The sequence below is a fragment of the Bombina bombina genome, chromosome 9, assembly GCF_027579735.1.
Source record: "Bombina bombina isolate aBomBom1 chromosome 9, aBomBom1.pri, whole genome shotgun sequence".
Lineage (NCBI taxonomy): Eukaryota > Metazoa > Chordata > Amphibia > Anura > Bombinatoridae > Bombina > Bombina bombina.
The window spans coordinates 189,692,141-189,713,493 of NC_069507.1; the positions used below are offsets into that span (position 1 = coordinate 189,692,141).

General features: G+C 37.3%; 1 protein-coding gene across 1 annotated transcript; it reads left to right on the forward strand.

Annotated features, from left to right (window-relative positions):
- Nucleotides 1–828: 828 nt before the first annotated feature.
- LOC128639601 (V-type proton ATPase subunit e 2) lies at nt 829–17,414 on the forward strand. Its single transcript, XM_053691733.1, has 4 exons — nt 829–1,024; nt 11,000–11,047; nt 14,049–14,169; nt 16,982–17,414. Exons 1-3 carry the CDS (start codon nt 921–923, stop codon nt 14,140–14,142), a joined length of 246 nt encoding a protein of 81 aa, XP_053547708.1. The 5' UTR covers nt 829–920; the 3' UTR covers nt 14,143–14,169; nt 16,982–17,414.
- The last annotated feature ends 3,939 nt before the right edge of the window (nt 17,415–21,353 follow it).

A 21,353-nucleotide genomic window follows, 5' to 3' on the forward strand; every position in this document is an offset into this window, starting at 1 on the left:
GATTTTACAGCTTCCCATAGTAGTTCTGCTGTTCCAGTCACTAAATTTATATGTGTCTGCACCTCTATGCTTCCTCCTCAGTCTTTACCTTGCTTTGCTCCTGTTGGCTGCCCTAAATCTCTTTAACCAGCTAACCTCACACCAGAATCACATTCAAAAGCATATTAAATTAATCCAGAGTGGAGGAATTTATATATTTATTTACTAGTTATTAGTACTGCTTAGGTCCAGTTTCACATATTGCAATTTTTTTTTAATGATTAGCCCAGCAGTGGATGATCCACTGCTGGGCTAATGATTTAAAAAAAATATATAAAATAAATTGATTTAGTTGTTTTTTGGGATGTTGGGGTGGAGAGCGAAATTGCATGGTGGGGGGGGGGGGGCAAGAAAATGTTTGCCCAGGGTCCAGTCAGTATTAAAGACGGCCCTGCTGGCAGCCCTACATGTACATTAACCTTCTCATACCCTCACCCTTGACAGTGCGGGGCCACTCTCGCCTTACGGTTGTAGAGGTACGTTCATTACAATCATCCTTGTTGCTGAAGACGATGTTTACACCGCTACACAAACACTGATTTATCAAAACAAACAAACAGGATCTACATAAATAATATGGATGATATAACTGGATACTGTTGTCATTAGGTTATGGTTTAACCCATTGACTATTTGTCTGTCTGAGTGTCAGAGAGGCTAAATCAGCAAAAACCCGCCCCCTTCCCCCGGCTTTGATTGTCACTTAACTGCACCAATAATCTCTGCAGCTCAGGAGCTGGTGCAATAGCGGAGCGGCTAAGGGGCGTGTCTCTACTGGGATCCCATTGACAGTAGGTCGGATGCAGGCTGGGAAGACTAACTCGCTGAGCATCACAACCTCCCGTCAGTGATATTCGTTGTAACCGGCTGTTGTCCGCAAGATGACGGCGCATTCGTTCACCATCCCTATGATCGTCTTCACGACCTTTTGGGGCCTCATCGGTATCGCAGCTCCTTGGTTTGTCCCTAAGGGCCCTAATCGAGGGTAAGAGCTGTGCTCGTTGCCTTATACGTACGGCGGGCGCACGGTAGACACAATAGGGTTATTATGGCCTCTCTATCTGATCCCTGTGATGTTCTTTAGCTGAGAGATGATGCATTTTGTATAGAAATTAGAACCTCTGGTGTGATATACGTTATTGTCGCCTCCTCTGTGTGATTGATGTGTTTGTGTCAGCCTGTCAGGTTATATGATAGAAAAACACGTATTCCATGGAAAAGCCTGTATGGTGTCTATCTCCCAGTATTTCTCCCTATTATCTATCTATAATCTATCTATACATTATTTGCTTGGGCAGTCAAGATTAAACTACTATAAAATAGTGGTATTAAAACAGCTTTGAAAAGGTTCTGGCCACCAATTTTTTTTTCTTTAATTCAGATAGAGCAGGTAATTTTAAGCAACTTTTCATTTTACTCATATTGTCAATTTTTTTTCTTTCTCTTAGTATCTTTATTTGAAAAAGCAGGAATGAAAGCTTAGGAGCCAGCCCATTTTTGTTTCCGAACCCGGGATATCCCTTTCCTTATTGGTGGATATATTTAGCCACCAATCAGCAAGTGCTACCCAGGTGCTGATTCTAAAATGGGCCAGCTCCTAAGTGTTCATTCCTGCTTATCAAATAAAGATGCCAAGAGAACAAAGAAAAATTGATAATAGGAGTAAATTATAAAGTTGCTCAAAATTGCTGCCCTATCTGAATCATGAAATAAAAAAAAATGGGTTTAGTATCCCTTTAAGGTGGATATGACATGCTATCAGATCAGAGTGCTTTGGAGAGAATAGCACCACAATTAACTGTTTTTAAAAGGGGCATACTTGTGTAGTAATAACATTTTCTAATGGATAATGTATGTTGTTATTTTACTAATTGTTACCTTTTAACTATGTTTGTAACCCCTGCAAAGTCTGCACAGTAGCTGCTATGCATTTAGGTGCCTGACCAGGACATGGCCTGTGAGCCACTCAAGAGCAGCATATTTGCATAGCAGAAAATTACAGGCCATGTCCAGCTCAGAAACCTCAATATTACAGTAGCCACTGAGCATATTTTACAGGGGCTAAACACAGTTATTGGCAATAATTGGTGCAGTAATAAAAAGGTTTAAAGTGATGGTAAACTTGACGTGCTTTAAAATCATGTCTGTAACTTAGCACTTTTTTTAGATTGACTTCAACTGATCACTTCTAATTAAGATGCTCTGTAACTTACTTTTTAATCTAGCTGTGCCATTCTAATACCCCACACACTGGCCACCCACTTCAAAATGCATCTTTTTTGTGAGCTAACAGTTTGAACTGTTCTCCAATCGGTGCTCTAGCTACAAAAAAGTGCCATAAGGCTAGAGCACTGAATGGAGAACAGTTCAAACCGTTAGCTCTCAAAAAATAGGAGTTTTGAAGTGGGCGGCCAGAGCGCGGGGTATTAGAATGGCACAGCTACAGAGCATCTTTATTAGAAGTGATCAGTTAAAGGGATACTAAACCCACATTTTTACTTTCATGATTCAGATAAAGCATGCAATTTTAAGCAGCTTTCTAATTTACTCCTATTAATTTTTCTTTGTACTCTTGCTATCTTTATTTGAAAAAGCAAGATTGTTAGGTTAGGATCCGGCCCATTTTTAGTTCAGCATCTGGGTAGTGCTTGCTGATTGGTGGCTCTGCTTTTTAAATAAAGATGGCAAGAGAACAAATAAAAATGTATAATAGGAGTAAATTAGAAAGTTGCTTAGAATTGCTTGCTCTATCTGAATCATGAAAGTAAAAAATTGTCTAGTATCCCTTTAAAGTCCCTGTAAAATATTGTTTAAATTCCAGATCTGAATTTAAAATATGTCAAGTTTACCATCACTTTAATTCATTAGATCCCCTTTCTTTCATGTAATTGGCAAGAGTCCATGAGCTAGTGACGTATGGGATATACAATCCTACCAGGAGGGGCAAAGTTTCCCAAACCTCAAAATGCCTATAAATACATCCCTCACCACACCCACAATTCAGCTTTTACAAACTTTGCCTCCTATGGAGTTGGTGAAGTAAGTTTTGTGCTAAGATTTCTACGTTGACATGCGCTTCTCAGCATTTTGAAGCCCGATTCCTCTCAGAGTACAGCGAATGTCAGGGGATGTGAAGGGAGTATCACCTATTGAATGCAATGGTTTTCCTCACGGGAGATCTATTCCATAGGTTCTCTGTTATCGGTCGTAGAGATTCATCTCCTACCTCCCTTTTCAGATTGACGATATACTCTCATATACCATCACCTCTACTGATAACTGTTTCAGTTCTGGTTTGGCTATCTGCTATATGTGGATGGGTGTCTTTCGGTAAGTATGTTTTCATTACTTAAGACACTCTCAGCTATGGTTTGGCACTTTATGTATTAATATAAAGTTCTAAATATATGTATTGTACTTATATTTGCCATGAGTCAGGTTCATGTATTTCCTTTTTGCAGACTGTCAGTTTCATATTTGGGGAAAATAAACCTATTAAAAAATATTTTTCTTACCTGGGGTTTAGTCTTTTTTTCAAATTGACTACATTTTTCTTTGCAAATTGCGGGCAGAATTAGGCCCGCGGGTGCGCCAAATGCTAGACTTTATTGCGTCATTCTTGGTGAGAGAATTTTTTTGGTGCGGAAGTACGTCCGTTGGCGCAAGTTCGTCATTTCTGGCGTCGTAGTTGACGCCGAGTTCCTTACACAAGGCTGCGTCGTTAGTGACGCGAGTGTGTCATTTCCGGACGTTGTTAGCGCCAAAAACTTTTCAGTTACGTTGTGCATCATACTTGGCACCAACATTTTTCATTATTTTATCACCCCATTGCTATTTTCCTCTTGCCTTTTTCTATGTCAGAGGGCTATGCTATTTGCATTTTTTCCCATTCCTGAAACTGTCATATAAGGAATTTGATAATTTTGCTTTATATGTTGTTTTTTTCTTTTACATTTTGCAAGATGTCTCAATCTGATCCTGTCTCAGAAGTATCTGTTGGAACTTTGCTGCCTGATATCGTTTCTACCAAAGCTAAGTGCATTTGTTGTAAGCTTGTGGAGATTTTATCTCTGAATGTCATTTGTATTAGTTGTCATGATAAACTTTTACATGCAGATAATGTGTCCATCAGTAATAGTACATTGCCGGTTGCAGTTCCTTCAACTTCTAATGTACATGATATACCTATGAATTTTTTAAAGAATTTGTTACTGATTCTATTCAGAAGGCTTTGTCTTCTTTTCCGCCTTCTAATAAACGTAAAAGGTCTTTTAAAACTTCTCATAAGGTTGATGAAATTTCAAATGACCGACAACATAATGAATTATCCTCCTCTGATGAGGATCTATCTGATTCAGAAGATCCTTCCTCAGATATTGACACTGACAAATCTACTTATTTATTTAAAATGGAGTATATTCGTTCTTTGTTAAAAGAAGTGTTAATTACTTTGGATATTGAGGAAACTAGTCCTCTTGACATTAAAACTAGTAAACGTTTAAATTCTGTTTTTAAGCCTCCTGTGGTTACTCCAAAGGTTTTTCCTATTCCTGATGCTATTTCTGATACGATTTCTAAGGAATGGAATAAGCCGGGTACTTCTTTTATTCCTTCTTCAAGGTTTAAAAAATTGTATCCTTTACCAGCAATTTCAATAGAGTTTTGGGAAAAGATCCCCAAAGTTGATGGGGCTATTTCTACTCTTGCTAAACGTACCACTATTCCTATGGAATATAGTACTTCTTTTAAAGATCCTTTAGATAGGAAACTTGAATCTAATCTAAGGAAAGCTTATTTATATTCAGGTCATCTTCTCAGGCCTGCAATTTCTTTGGCTGATATTGCAGCTGCATCAACTTTTTGGTTGGAGAATTTAGCACAACAAGAATTGGATTCTGACTTGTCTAGCATTGTTCGCTTACTACAACATGCTAATAATTTTATTTGTGATGCCATTTTTGATATTATCAAAATTCATGTTAGATCCATGTCTTTAGCTATTTTAGCTAGAAGAGCTTTGTGGCTTGAATCTTGGAATGCTGATATGACATCTAAGTCTAGATTGCTATCTCTTTCTTTCCAAGGTAATAATTTATTTGGTTCTCAGTTGGATTCTATTATTTCAACTGTTACTGGGGGGAAGGGAGTTTTTTTGCCTCAGGATAAAAAACCTAAGGGGAAATCTAAGGCTTCTAACCGTTTTCGTTCCTTTCATCAAAATAAGGAACAAAAACCTAATCCTTCCCCCAAGGAATCTATTTCCAATTGGAAGCCTTCCTCAAATTGGAATAAATCCAAGCCATTTAAGAGACCAAAGTCAGCCACTAAGTCCGCATGAAGGTGCGGCCCTCATTCCAGCTCAGCTTGTAGGGGGCAGATCAAGGTTTTTCAAGGATGTTTGGATAAATTTTGTCCAAAATCAATGGATTCAGAGCATTGTCTCTCAGGGGTATGGAATAGGATTCATAGTAAGACCTCCTGTGAGAAGATATTTTCTCTCACCCATCCCAGCAAATCCAGTAAAAGCTCAGGCTTTCCTTAAGTGTGTTTCAGACCTGGAGTTTTCAGGTGTAATCATGACAGTTCCTTTTCAAGATGGTGACTATAAGGACTATTCTGCCCATTGTTCAGCAAGGACATTATATGTCCACAATAGACTTGCAGGATGCATACCTTCAGATTCCGATTCATCCAGATCATTATCAGTTACTAAGATTCTCTTTTCTAGACAAGCATTACCAATTTGTTGCTCTTCCATTTGGCCTAGCAACAGCTCCAATAATCTTTTCAAAGGTTCTCGGTGCCCTGCTCTCTGTAACCAGAGAGCAGGGTATTGTGGTGTTTCCTTATTTGGATGATATCTCGGTATTAGCTCAGTCTTTACGTTCAGCAGAATCTCACACAAATCAACTAGTGTTGTTTCTTCGAAAACATGGTTGGAGGATCAATTTACCAAAAAGTTTCTTGATTCCTCAGACAAGGGTCACCTTTTTAGGCTTCCAGATAGATTCAGTGTCCATGACTCTGTCTCTAACAGATGTTTAAAATTGGTTACAGCTTGTCTGCACCTTCAGTCTCAGTCATTCCCTTCAGTGGCTATGTGCATGAAAGTTTTAGTTCTCATGACTGCAGCATCGGATGTGATTCCCTTTGCTCGTTTTCACATGAGACCTCTCCAGCTTTGTATGCTGAATCAATGGTGCAGGGATTATACAAAGATATCACAATTAATATCCTTAAATCCCAATGTTCGACACTCTCTGACGTGGTGGTTAAATCACCAGCGTTTAGTTCAAGGGGTTTCTTTTGTTCATCCAACCTGGACTGTGATCACAACAGATGCAAGTCTTTCAGGTTTGGGAGCTGTTTGGGGATCTCTGACAGCACAAGGGGTTTGGCAATCTCAAGAGGCAAGATTATCAATCAATATTTTGAAACTCCATGCAATTCTCAGAGCTCTTCAGTTTTGGCCTCTGTTGAAGAGAGTACCGTTCATTTGTTTTCAGACAGACAATATCACAACAGTGGCATATGTCAATCATCAGGGTGGGACTCACAGTCCCCAAGCTATGAAAGAAGTATCTCGGATACTTGCTTGGGCGGAATCCAGCTCCTGTCTAATTTCTGCGGTGCATATCCCAGGTGTAGACAATTGGGAGGCGGATTATCTCAGCCGTCAGACTTTACATCCGGGGGAGTGGTCTCTCCATCCAGATGTGTTTTCTCAGATTGTTCAGATGTGGGGTCTTCCAGAGATAGATCTGATGGCCTCTCATCTAAACAAGAAACTTCCCAGATACCTGTCCAGGTCTAGGGATCCTCAGGCGGAAGCAGTGGATGCATTGACACTTCCTTGGTGTTATCAACCTGCTTATATTTTCCCGCCTCTAGTTCTTCCAAGAGTGATCTCCAAGATCATCATGGAACAATCGTTTGTGTTGCTGGTGGCTCCAGCATGGCCTCACAGGTTTTGGTATGCGGATCTTGTTCGGATGTCCAGTTGCCAACCTTGGCCACTTCCGTTAAGGCCGGACCTATTGTCTCAAGGTCCGTTTTTCCATCAGGATCTCAAATCATTAAATTTGAAGGTGTGGAAATTGAACGCCTAGTGCTAAGTCATAGAGGTTTCTCTGACTCAGTGATTAATACTATGTTACAAGCTTGTAAATCTTTCTCTAGGAAAATTTATTATCTAGTTTGGAAGACTAACATTTCATGGTGTTTTTCTCATAAATTCTCTTGGAATTCTTTTAGAATTCCTAGAATTTTACAGTTTCTTCAGGATGGTTTGGATAAGGGTTTGTTTGCAAGTTCCTTGAAGGGACAAATCTCTGCTCTTTCTGTTTTATTTCACAGAAAGATTGCTAAACTTCCTGATATTCACTGTTTTGTACAGTCTTTGGTTCGTATCAAGCCTGTCATTAAATCAATCTGTCCTCCTTGGAGTCTTAATTTGGTTTTGAGGGCTTTACAGGCTCCTCAATTTGAGCCTATGCATTCTTTGGACATTAGGCTACTTTTTTGGAAAGTGTTGTTCCTTTTGGCCATCTCTTCTGCTAGAAGAGTTTCTGAGCTATCTGCTCTTTCTTGTGAATCTCCTTTTCTGATTTTTCATCAGGATAAGGCGGTTTTGCGGACTTCATTTAAATTTTTACCTAAGGTTGTGAATTCTAACAACATTAGTAGAGACCCTTCCTTGCGTCCTAATCCTAAGAATTCTTTGGAAAAATCCTTACATTCTTTGGATGTGGTGAGAGCTTTGAAATATTATGTTGAAGCTACTAAAGATTTCAGGAAGACTTCTAGTCTATTTGTTACATTTTCTGGTTCTAGGAAAGGTCAGAAGGCTTCTGCTATTTCCTTGGCTTCTTGGTTAAAGCTTTTGATTCATCAAGCTTATTTGAAGTCGGGTCAGGCCCCGCCTCAGAGAATTACAGCTCATTCTACTAGATCAGTCTCCACTTTGTGGGCTTTTAAGAATGAAGCTTCAGTTGATCAGATTTGCAAAGCGGCAACTTGGTCCTCTTTGCATACATTTACTAAATTCTACCGTTTTGATGTATTTGCTTCTTCAGAAGCAGTTTTTGGTAGAAAAGTTCTTCAAGCAGCTGTTTCAGTTTGATTCTTCTGCTGATGTTTTAAAGGGACACTGTACCCAAAAATTTTCTTTCGTGATTCAGATTGAGCATGCAATTTTAAGCAAATTTCTAATTTACTCCTATTATCAAATTTTCTTCATTCTCTTGGTATCTTTATTTGAAATGCAAGAATGTAAGTTTAGATGCCGGCCCATTTTTGGTGAACAACCTGGGTTGTCCTTGCTGATTGGCAATGGTGGATAAATTCATCCACCAATAAAAAAAAGTGCTGTCCAGAGTACTGAAACAAAAAAAGCTTAGATACCTTTTTCAAATAATGATAGCAAGAGAACGAAGAAAAATTGATAATAGGAGTAAATTAGAAAGTTGCTTAACATTGCATGCTCTTTCTGAATTACAAAAGAAAAAATTTGGGTACAGTGTCCCTTTAAGTTTTTCTTTTCATTATGAGAATAATCTTATTATTTGGATTGTGGATTATTTTTTCAGCGAAAATGGCTGTTTTTTTATTTTATCCCTCCCTCTCTAGTGACTCTTGCGTGGAGTTCCATACCTTGGGTATTGATATCCCATACAGTACGTCACTAGCTCATGGACTCTTGCCAATTACATGAAAGAAAACATAATTTATGTGGGAATTTACCTGATAAATTAATTTCTTTCATATTGGCAAGAGTCCATGAGGCCCACCCTTTTTATGGTGGTTATGATTTTTTTGTATAAAGCACAATTATGTCCAAATTTCTTTGTTGATGCTTTTTACTCCCCACTACTTGACTATTCGTTAAACTGAGTTGTGGGTGTGGTGAGGGGTGTATTTATAGGCATTTTGAGGTTTGGGAAACTTTGCCCCTCCTGGTAGGATTGTATATCCCATACGTCACTAGCTCATGGACTCTTGCCAATATGAAAGAAATGAATTTATCAGGTAAATTTCCACATAAATTGTTTTTTGGAGTAGAAACAAATAGACAGGTGTTAGCGCGAAGAAATGCATGAAAGAATTTTATTATTTTATGTCTCTAATATTTTGACGGCATTTTGCTAGCACTAAAATGATGCTGGTAGCATTTTGAAGACAATATTAATTATATGCAATACTGGCACACACACTGGCACACACACTGGCACACACACTGGCACACACACTGGCACACACACTGGCACACCAGCATGTAAAATTACTGTTGAGGAAGACTTGGCATTATTATAACACATTCATAATATTTTAATTTTGTTGCCGGCATTATTTTATTGACATGAAAATGGTGTTCTAAAATAAATGTAAACTGCCATATTTAATTAGATCAGTTTATTTTTCATCAAATCTTCCTATAGCCCATGTTAAAGGGACAGTCTACAATAGAATTTGTATTGTTTTAAAAGATAGATAATCCCTTTTATTAACCATTCCCCAGTATTGCACAACCAACAGAGTTATATTAATATACGTTTTACCTCTGTCATTACCTTGTTTCTAAGCATCTTCTGACAGTCCCCTGATCACATGACTTTTTATTTATTATCTATTGACTTGCATTTAGTATGGTGTTGTGCTAACTCTTAAATAACTCCTCAGGCGTGAACTCTTTATGGCCCACATGAACTAGCAGTGTTCTGTTGCGAAAAACAAATACAAAAGCATGTAATTAAAAAGGCTGTCAACAGAGCCTTTGAAACAGGCTCTGGACCTCTAACACTAACAGTAGAATTGCATAATCAGTAGTAGATTTTTTTCTGACAAATTTTAAAGTTAGTTCTATTTTTCCTCCCACTGCATCATGTGAGAGCCATCAGCCAATCACAAAATGCATATACGTATATTCTGTAAATATTGCGCATGCTCAGTATTAGCTGGTGCCTTAGAAAGTGTGCATATAAAAAGATTGTGCACATTTAGATAATGGAAGTGAATAGGAAAGTTGTTCAAAATTGTGTGATCTATCCGAATCATGAAATTTTGACTTTAGCGTCCCTTTAAACTATATTATCCAAGATGCTCAACTGTACTTCAGAGTTCCTAAGCATCATGGTCATTGTAGTTCTGAAAGTCCAGTTGAGCATCATGAGAAATGTAGTTCTGAACATCTGGAGGGCCAAGGTTCCCCATCCCTGCTTTAGAGCCACCGATTCCTGGAGACTGCAACACATTTAGCTATTTTGGGCCTCAGGCCACTGTAGTTGGCAAGAGGCAGTTACAGTTGTACAAGTAAATTATCGGCTACCAAGGCTGAGAGAGGCATTCAGTAGAAAGTTTTGTTAAAGATGTTTGGGGTGATGGTAATGAATGAGATTCTGTGGTGTGCCAGCATTTTATTGATCACTTGTGTTCTTGTTGTGCGAGTGCTTCGCTCCTTTATTGTTCTGTAGGAATGTAGTTATACATTCCTGGAATAATACACAGTGAGTTGTTTTTCTTAAAGGGATAGCAAAGTCAAAATTAAATGGATTGGATAGCGCATACCATTTTAAACAATTTTCCAATTTAACTTCTTTATGTCTATTTCTTTAGCCATCTGGCAGCAGTGTTTGCAACTGTGTTTATAGCAATATTATACATAATTGCAAACACAGTTGATATAAAATGCTAATAGCCGTGCAGGCTCATAAGCTCCTATCAGCCTACTTAAATTTACTCTTCAGCAAAGAATACCAAGAGAACAAAGCAAATGTGATAAATTAGAAAGTTGTTTAAAACTACTGCTCCATCTGAATCATGCACATTTCATTTTTCTGTTCTTTCCCTTTAATTTTCTGTGGGCTATAGGTCACTACATGTACAACATTTTATTTATCCACATAAAGCTTTCAGGCAATACCTGTAAAACATAGTGATGCAAATCTTTTCCTATCTTTTTCAGTGTTGTTATAACTATGCTGGTAACAACAGCGGTGTGCTGTTATCTTTTGTAAGTATATCCACATGATTCCTAATTATTATTCTTGGATTGTTAAACGGTATTTGTGTATATATATATATGTATGTATGTGTGTGTGTGTATATATATATATATATATATATATATATGTGTGTATATATATATATATATATATATATATATATATATATATATATATATATATATATATATATATATATTTTACAGTTGCTGCACTGGAATGGTTAATTCACTATTATATCAAAAGACCAGCCCAATGCGGAGTAGTTTTCTACAAATTGCCAGGATCTGCAGCTACACACTGAACCAGGGATTCTCAGTCCACAATTAAAGGGATGTTCTAGTGTAAAAATAAATTGCACTATTTTGTTAGTGCATCTTATTTTTAAAAATACCTTAAACTGCTGGCCCCAACTTCAACAAGAATGGTTCCTACTCATTTTTCCTCTTGTGAGGAGTGAGTGAGATCCCCTGCACAGTGGAACAGTCAGGGAGGGGATTGTAATTGTCATGTATTAGCGGCTCCAGCATGGGGGCTGGCTGTAAGGACACTAGCTATGGAGCGAGGAAAAAAGCCTTGCTTTGTAGCTAGTGTGTCCTATGGACGTATTCTTATGTAGTGAGAGCCCTGCAAACTTTGATCATAATTTTTAGAAGCTTTAGCAGCAAAATTTCTAATATTCTTTATTTAAATAGCCCATATTTTTGTTGGGTGTATAATGTCCCTTTAACAGATCAGTAATGTTGCTGGCTTTTTCACAGCTGCGTGTGCTTACCTGAATTGCACAATACAAAACAAAAGGGAGGTTTACTCCCCCCCCCCCCCAATTTTTATATAGATGTGGGCGAAAGTATTAGTACCCTTTCATTTTAAAGTATTGTTACTATTGCATTTTAATCAAATAATGCACCATTCGCCCTGAAAAGCGTTGAAATTAAATTCTGTAAAGAAATTCTAAAACTATCTGGACAATACTATTGATTCCCTTTAGATGTTACAATAAAGAATGGTTTTGTAGGACTATTCTCTTTTAATTAGTACCACAGGTATTAGTATCACATTCATTCAGTCTGTTTAAATGGAGAAAAGTTCTCACTCTGCTGTAGTGTATCACAATGAACATGGAAAAGACAAAGAGAAAACCAGAGAGTTGTCTGAGGAGGTTAGAAAGAAGGTCATAGCGAAGCATGGTCAAGTTAAGGGTTACAAGACCATCTCTAAAGAGCTTGATGTTCCTGTGAGCACGGTTGCCAATATTATTAAGGGGTTTAAGACACATGGGCTGTAGCCAACACCCCTTGACGTGGCTGCTAGAGGAAAATTGACCTAAAAATTATCTTAAAGATTGTTTGAATGGTGGGGAATGAACCAAGGACAGCTTCAAATAAGATCCAAGCCAACTTTGAAGCACAAGGTTCAACAGTTTCAAGTTGCACCATCCGTCACTGCCTGAATGAAAATGAGCTCCATGGTAGAAAACCTAAGAAGACCCCTCTTCTAAGAGAGATGCACAAAAAAGCCTGATTGGAGTTGCCAAAGTGCATGTTTAAAAGCCACAGTTTTTCTGGGAGAATGTCCTTTGGATGGATAAAACAAAATGACATCTTTTTCGCAAATCAACTCCATGTTTTCAAAAGAAAAGATTAATCTTTTAAAGAAAAGATCACCATACCTGAGGCTGAGTGATGTTTTGAGGTTGCTTTGCTGTCTCTGAATCTGTGCAAGGCACAATGAAATCAGAAGAGTATCAAGCCATCATGGAGTGAACATTACTGCCCAGTGACAGAAATTTCTGTTTGTCCCAGGTCATGAGTCCTCCAGCAGGATAATGACCCAAAATATACCTCAAAAAGCACCCAAGAATGGAAGAGAAGAAATCAATACTTTCGACAATATCTGTACATAGTTTATAAGTTATATAATATATATTTTAAAAAGTCCACTGAATACTATACAGCAATGGCGCCACTGCAAAAATGTAAAGCTTGTGCTCTGTTATGCACCCTAACCCACACTGCACAATACAGTTGTTAAAAAGCCACTAGTGCAACTGATCTGTGAACGCGCTCTGTCTCTAGCCGCGTTCTGTAAATGCTCCCAAGCCGCGTCATAGGGAGCCGAGACGCTCAGACGCTTGCTCTTCTCACTCCCAGCGTTACCAGCAAGCTGGAAGCGCTGGGACTGACATCATCTAAACGTTCAACGAACGCCCAGCACCTTGCTTGGAAGCCTTCCCCGAACGCTCCAAGCGAGGCTGGGCTCACTAGAATACCTAAGCTCCAAGATGGAGGCTCTCAATATGACTATGGAGCTTGGCCAACTGGCACCAGTAAAGGGTTAAATAAGAGACAACGGATCTGAAGAGATCTGCTAGCACAGGAGGAAAACCATTCTATGTGTTTAACCCCTCAAATAGCTTGGTTTGAGGGTGTATTAGAATATCTTAAAAGGACAAGTAGAATGCTATATTTTACTAGTGCATTTTATTTCCAAATTCCAGTACTTTACTTTGATGAAGTTTTTAACCCATTTGCAGAGGTTAATCAAAGCTGTGCTCTTTGCCACCTCGGATGACAATACAGCTGGAGAGAGTAAACGAGAAGCCGGCATGCTTTCCAATTTACTCCTGTTATCATATATGCTTAATTCTCTTGGTAAACATTAATGAAGGAAAAGCTATGCACTACTGTGAGCTAGCTGAGCACATTTGATGAGTCAATAGCAAGAGACATATATGTGCAGCCACCAGTCAGCTGCTAGCTCCCAGTATTGAATTGCTGCACTTGAGCCTACCTAGGTATGTTTTGCAACAAAGGATGCCAAGAGAACGAAGAATATTTGATAACAGAAGTAAAATGGATAGTTGCTAAAAATTGCATGCTCTCTCTGATCCATGAAAACTCAATTTTAAGATCTTGATGTGAAACATTTTTTTCCCAGTTTGTTTTTAGTAATGGGCAAGCAATAGAGTATATTAATCCTTACTGACAATGCTTTCATCTTTCTTAGCTGGCTTGTGGCCATTTTAGCTCAGGTGAATCCTCTGTTTGGGCCCCAACTGAAGAATGACACCATCTGGTATATCCGATTTGTGTGGGAGTGAAAGGATCAGAGTTGCAGCTTAGTAAAGGTAATGCATTCAGTATATTTACAGCATGAGTGGCCCACCTTTTTGGCAGTGTTTGCCCAAATTATCTTTAAAAAATATTCTATCAAGTGCCCACTGTGTGTGTGTAATTTTTTTTTTATTATTTTATTTATAAGAACATTAAAGTTAACTTTTCTTTTCAATCCTTAAAGGGGCAATCTAGTCAAAATTAAACTTTCATGATTCAAATAGGGCATGTAATTTTAAACAACTTTCCAATTTACTTATTTTATCTAATTTGCTCAGTTCTTTAGATATCCTTTGTTGAAGAAATAGCAATGCACATGTGTGAGCCAATCACACAAGGCCTCTATGTGCAGCAACCAATCAGCAGCTACTGAGCATATCTAGATATGCTTTTCAGCAAGTGATATCAAGAGAATGAAGCAAATGAGACAATAGAAGTAAATTAGAAAGTTGTTTAAAATTACATGCTCTTTCTAAATCACGAAAGAAAATTTTTGGGTATCATGTCCCTTTAATATATATTAACAATTAAACATTTACTGTTGATCTATACTGTAGCACATAATTTCCTGGGTTTTTGAAAAACCATATATAATTTAAAAAATAAATTTTAAAAAAATCATCATCTTGGGCATAACACATTTTAATCTAAAATGGTATAACCTGAAGATTAGAGGTGGATGTAACACATTTTAATGAAGAGTGTCGGCTTTCTTGGTTTTAAATTTCCATCAGTTAGATGTGTTTTTTTCCTCTCTACTGACTTCACTTGTCATAGACCTCTTAATGAAGGCATCTGAAACGCTACATTTTTGTATTTGTTATGCTTCCAAGTACTCCTGCCACCTGCTTTCCTGATCCCTTACAACCCTGTCACTGAATATAAAGAATATCAATTAGTTTGGAAGACTGCACACAACCATCAATCTTCAAAGGCACAGAATTCGGGATTGCCAGATCCCACTTGAATCCAAAATAACACAAAGTGAATCCAGCCTTGTTAAAATGGGACCTTTATCAATTTACACAGGGTCCATAGGCAGGGTCCTTAGTCATGAATAAGGGCCTATAGTAGGCCCAAAATGATGTTTGTATGCCTATGGACACTGTGTAATTGAATAGCTACAAATGACTAAAATTTGTGTGTACTTTTATTCCTAATGGTAATCAAACTTGAAAGTGTTGTAAAAGGTCATAGAACGCACCACACACACTCTCATACAACACACATACGCACCACACCCCACTCTCATATCTCACTGAAACCCAGTAAACATGGTGTTGCGACCCAGTAATGGGTCACAACCCATGGTTTGAAGAACCCTGGGATAGACCATATCATTTTAAACCCTTTTCTCATTTACTTTTTATTGTCAAATTTGCTTAGTTCTCTTTGTATCCTTTATTAAACAGTAACACTAGGTAAGCCCAGGAGCGTGCACGTGTCTTTAGCCATCTGACAGCAGTGCTTGCAACAATATTTATAGCAATGTTATACGTAGTTACAAACTGCTGCCACAGAATGCTAAATACACTTTACACGGCAGCAGAGTTTGCAACTATGTATAACATGATTGCTATAAGCATTGTTGCAAACAGTTCTGCGAGATAGCACACTCCTGATCTCGCTTAAGGTTACCCTTTCACAAAGGATTCAAAGAGAACTAAGCAAAATTAATGAGAGAAGTAAATTGGAAAGTTGATAAAAAAAATTGCATGTCTGAATCATGAATGAATGTTTGTTTGACCTTACTGTCCCTTTTTAAATTTGTGTTTAGTGTCCCTTTAAAACTCCGGACCAACAAGTTTCCAGTCCATCAAAAACACATTTCACATTTGTTTTTTTGTAGTTTTCAACACTTAAAAAAAAAAAGTATTAAATTGGGGAGTTTTTTGTTTTCCCTTTATGTTTTCAGCATTTCAGTAGCATTAAATAGTTGCACAAAAAATGATGTATGCAATAAAACAAGATCAACTTTTACACTTGAATAGAGTAAGCAACTATTTAATAAATGCTATACATAATATTGTATTCAAAGCAAAGATTAGTCTGAGAATAATATGTAATTTTTTTTAATTATATTTATTGTTCAAATATATAAATGTAACGGTTCAGTTTCTATAAAGTAATGTCTACTGCCATGTTTGAACCTAGGTTTTCTACCTTATTTCTCTCTTCTGCTGAGGACATATAGATAGATATAACACAAGCAATTAAATAGAGTATACAAATAAGGCTGTGTGGAAACCCTGTTAGATAATTACTTTTATACTCCCATATTTCACCAGCCTTATTTACCTGCACTCTTTTTGTCTACTTCATATCTGTCCCTAATTATCCTTAAGCAGCAGAAATAGATAAAAGGAAAACCTAGGTCTCAACATGAAGGCACCTACAACTTTATAGAAACACAGTGGATTTGAGAAAAAAAACAAATAAAGGGGAATAATTAATAAAGTATATTAACTGGTTTAAATATTTATTTAAAAAATAAAATTCTAAAGGAAGGGGAAAAAAATACTTCACCTATTGACTTCAAACTATCTAGTTTGTATTGGTTGCTAAAACTAAAAAGTTATACCAAATATTAGCCATGCTGGTTACTCAAATTTATAAATATACATTTGAATAAAAGAAATCTGCTTTTAACGAAATGTCTTTTTAAAATAATACTTGGTTTTAAATATTATTTGACATAACCACACACTAGGCTTCTAGATATGTATCCAAACTAGCTATCCGGCAAAACTGTTCAGTCGTTTTTCTGTAGATGTTTAAAGAAAAAAAAATACAAAACTTAAAACTTGTGTTTTTGTTTTCCTTTAGAACATATTTTATAGTAGACAGACGTCATCAGAATTCCTGCATTTGTTTGTAATAAAAGTGGAATCTAATTTTGAGAAACGGAATGAAGACAACAGCTCCCCGAAAACAACAAACCTATTTATTTACTGTTATCCTGAAGGTTTCTGAATGTTGTGTATTTTTTGTGTTTACAAAACAGAAAGTGTTTTGACAAGATACTATATAGCTGACATATGTTGTGCACTGACTTTGTACAATGACCAATGAGTATAATTGCTAAGTAAATTAATTACTGTAAAAAAACCACGGGTATATGTGACATTTATATGGTTTTCTTGCAACAGTCACCAAAACTATAGCCACTGGCTTCATTATACAAATCGAGGCTCACAGAGCTTCCATTAATTTTAAAACCTTGCAAATTGCCTGAAAATAAAGAATCTTATGCTCACAATTCATTTTCTATTCCTAAAATTCCATACAAACTGCTGATATTATGTGTAATTTTATATCTAAAGGTCATGAATTTTATTTATTTATATTGGGGTTAACCAATGAGAGAAGCAGTTACTTTGTAAAAAGTATTGCACATACTTTATTTCAAGTCATTACAATAACGTACATTTTATTTTTGTTAAAGTATTTTGTGATTTATCAACTGTGGAATAAACAAATTATCCCCAATCTATAAAACTATGCAATTATGTATTTACATTTACATTAAACCCGAATCACTATACACTGCCTATTAATGTTACGAACAAGATTACTTTAGCACATATTTTACAAATATAACTGGATCCAGGGGGTTCTATGAAGCACTCCAAAATCCTACAAGTGCCCTGAATTTGCCAAGTTAGTGTCACCTTTACACACCCAGTGTTCGACACAAAGCAAGAAATGGGGGGGTTAAAATTTTTAGATTTATCATCTTTTTGCATGATCTAGTAACGCCTACCCGGGTTACTGTGTCTTTCCCCTCCATACACAACCACTGGATCCCTGGGCAAGTCCCCAAACTATATTACATTCCTGAAAACAGAAAAATAAATTAGATGACTATATATTTTCCTTTGTTTGTAAATATGTAGCAAATCCATCAGTCTGGGATTTGCATTACTGGCTTATACTTTTGTACATATGAGCGTTTTAAATAAATAATATTTAAAGGTGGTCATTGTGGTACCAGTGTACCTGAAGGGAAATTAAACCTAAAATTATTCTTTCACGATAGAGAGAAGCAAACAATTTCAAATAACTTTTCAAGTTACTTATATTCTCAAAATTGCTTAATTCTCTTGGTATCCTTTGTTAAAGGAGCAGCAATGCACTAGAATGAGGCAATGACAATAGGCAGATATAGTATGTACAGCCACCAATCAGCAGCTAGCTCCCAGTAGTGCATTACTGCTCCAGATAATTATTTTTAACAAAGGATACTAGGAGAATGATGCAAATCAGATTGTTTAAAATTGTATGCTCTGAATCATTAAAGAAAAATCTTGTTTCATTTCCCGTTAACGAAACAAATGTATGACTGCAGGGTTAAAAAGGCCAGGCTAAAACTGAACATAAAGCTAAGGAATAAGGGAACTCCAGGCTATTAGATACAGAAAACTAGCTCTGTGTGATGTAGCGTATTTATTATAAGAGTAAACTCCCAAAGATTTCATGTACATTGAGCTTATGAAGAGTTAATATTCCTAATGGGTTGCTGAAATGTCTTTCTTCTGGAAGTATGTTCTGTTTACCAACCAACCAACCATTGAAGGATAACCATATCTATTGAAGAATATGAATTCTCTGAGACAGGTCTTGGGGGTTTTGGGTCAACTTGACAAGCAAATTCACTTGTCTCATATGAAACATACCAAATGGAATTACTTCAAGATTAATAGTCAAACTTTAAAACAGTCATACCATTTATTTAACAGGGAGTTATTTGTTTGAGAACATTAACCAATTGGTATCAGAAAACTTTGTTATAAGTTGGTCCAACAACCAAAAATCTGAACAGTGTTAATCATCATGGAGTGAGAGTCTGCCACCTCTGCAGATAACACTTTTACAAGAATATTGTCCCTCCGAGTCACAGAAATCTCCCACCATCAGATATTTCTCAGAAAATCTGTTAGAACTTTGAAAATGATTCTTGGAACAGCGAATCAAAAGGCAGTGTTACAAACTGGAATAAAACTGCCCCACTGTAAAGCAAAATTAACTTACATAGCCTGGATGCATGGGGATATGAGTATGAAGCAAAAGGCATAAATAGAGAGCAAAAAAGTATACTAGACACCAACATGTCTAAAATAATCTTTATGAAAAAGTGATAGATGTCACATAATCATACTATTAAAAAAAAAATCATTCAGAGCAAGTTAAAGGAAACTAATTTAAGATCTAGCTGTAAATAATTTATTCAAATAAAATACACACAGGTATTGCAGATGCTTCTCTGTATTTAACCAGACAGTCCAGCTATTAGGCTATAGATAATACTAGAAACAGAAAAGGAATAAAGCTGGGCATGTGTCAATCATATCTGAGGTTTAAAAGCTACATGGAATACAGACCTGTAGGGCCTGAGAGCAGATAGAGTCAGCAGGACAGGTAAGGGTTAGGCAATACTGCAGTCAGAAGAGCAGCAGGAACAGGTCAATAATTGTCAGGAAAGCACAGGCTATAGTGATCAGCAGGAACAGGTCAGTAATGGTCAGCAGAGCACAGGCAGTAGTGATCAGAAGGAACAGGTCAGTAATGGTCAGCAGAGCACAGGCAGTAGTGATCAGAAGGAACAGGTCAGTAATGGTCAGCAGAGCACAGGCAGTAGTGATCAGCAGGAACAGGTCAGTAATAGCAGAGCACAGGCTGTAGTGATCAGAAGGAACAGGTCAGTAATGGTCAGCAGAGCACAGGCAGTAGTGATCAGCAGGAACAGGTCAGTAATAGCAGAGCACAGGCTGTAGTGATCAGAAGGAACAGGTCAGTAATGGTCAGCAGAGCACAGGCAGTAGTGATCATCAGGAACATGTCAGTAATAGCAGAGCACAGGCTGTAGTGATCATAAGGTACAGGTCAGCAGAGCACAGTCAGTAGTGATCAGCAGGAACATGTCAGTAATGGTCAGGAAAGTACAGACTGTAGTGATCAGCAGGAACATGTCAGTAATGGTCAGGAAAGTACAGACTAGTGATCAGCAGGAACATGTCAGTAATGGTTAGGAAAGTACAGGCTGAAGTGATCAGAAGGACATGTCAAAAATGGTCAGGAAAGTACAGGCTGAAGTGATCAGACGGAACATGTCAGTAATGGTCAGGAAAGTACAGGCTGTACTGATCAGAAGGAACATGTCAGTAATGGGAGGAGAGAATATAGTAAACAGCGCCAGGTGAGTGTGCACACAAGCTCACTAGGAGTGAAACGATCACATAACAAGATTGTTTATCTAGAATCAGGCAAAAGGGTGCTTGAAAACTAAAATAAATTAATGAATTTTCACAGATTTATTACATAAGAAGTCATGCAGTACGTATAAAACAGGATAAAAGCAACTAAGTGCAATGTACAAAATACAAAAAACAATGTATACAAGAATAAAAGAAAAAGTATAGGAATGAATCAGTACAGAGAAGTGTACACTATATACGGGTCACTGACCAAAATAAGCTGTAAAAAAGAAAAAAATGACATGTCAAAAAGAAAAAATATAGCAAACAAAGTCCACTGTAGGGACACTAAGGTCCTGAGTAAGAAAGTCCAGGAAAAGATATATCAAAAAATGGTGAAGGAAAATCTTATATCCAGAGAGGTGAAGTACAGTAGATGAAGGATTCTTAGAGATATCCGTGAGGTACCTGTGGGGAAAAAAACAAAGAACAAGGTGTACAAAATCTGTGGGGCTAGCTGGCCTAAAATAGTAATAGGCTTACCGGATCGATATTCAGGAAACTTGGGCGGGTATGTCAAAACACAAAATTTATGCTTACCTGATAAATTTCTTTCCGGATATGGAGAGTCCACGACGTCATCAATTACTACTGGGCATATGACTACTGGCCAGCAAGAGGAGGCAAAGACCACCACAGCAAAGCTGTTAAGTGTCACTCCCCTACCCATAATCCCCAGTCATTAGACCGAAGGGAAACGGAAAAAGGAATAACACAAAGGTATAGAGGTGCCTTTAGTCACAAATAACGGTCTTAAATTGAGGGTGGAGTCGTTGAACCTATACCCAAGTTAGAGGACACAGATGACAAGGGAGGGAGAACAAGACAGGTAGACCTAAACAGAAGGCGCCACCGATTGAAGAACCTTTTTTTTTCCAAAAGAGGCCTCAGCCAAGGCAAAAGTATCAAATTTGAAAAATTTGGAAAAAGTATGCAGAGAGGGC

Excerpts from the sequence above, each read along its gene's own strand:
- LOC128639601 (XM_053691733.1), top strand. The coding sequence starts at position 921 with ATGACGGCGCATTCGTTCACCATCCCTATGATCGTCTTCACGACCTTT. Across the intron at positions 1,025-10,999 it reads CCTAAGGGCCCTAATCGAGG|TGTTGTTATAACTATGCTGG; the intron begins GTAAGAGCTGTG and ends TATCTTTTTCAG. Across the intron at positions 11,048-14,048 it reads GCGGTGTGCTGTTATCTTTT|CTGGCTTGTGGCCATTTTAG; the intron begins GTAAGTATATCC and ends CATCTTTCTTAG.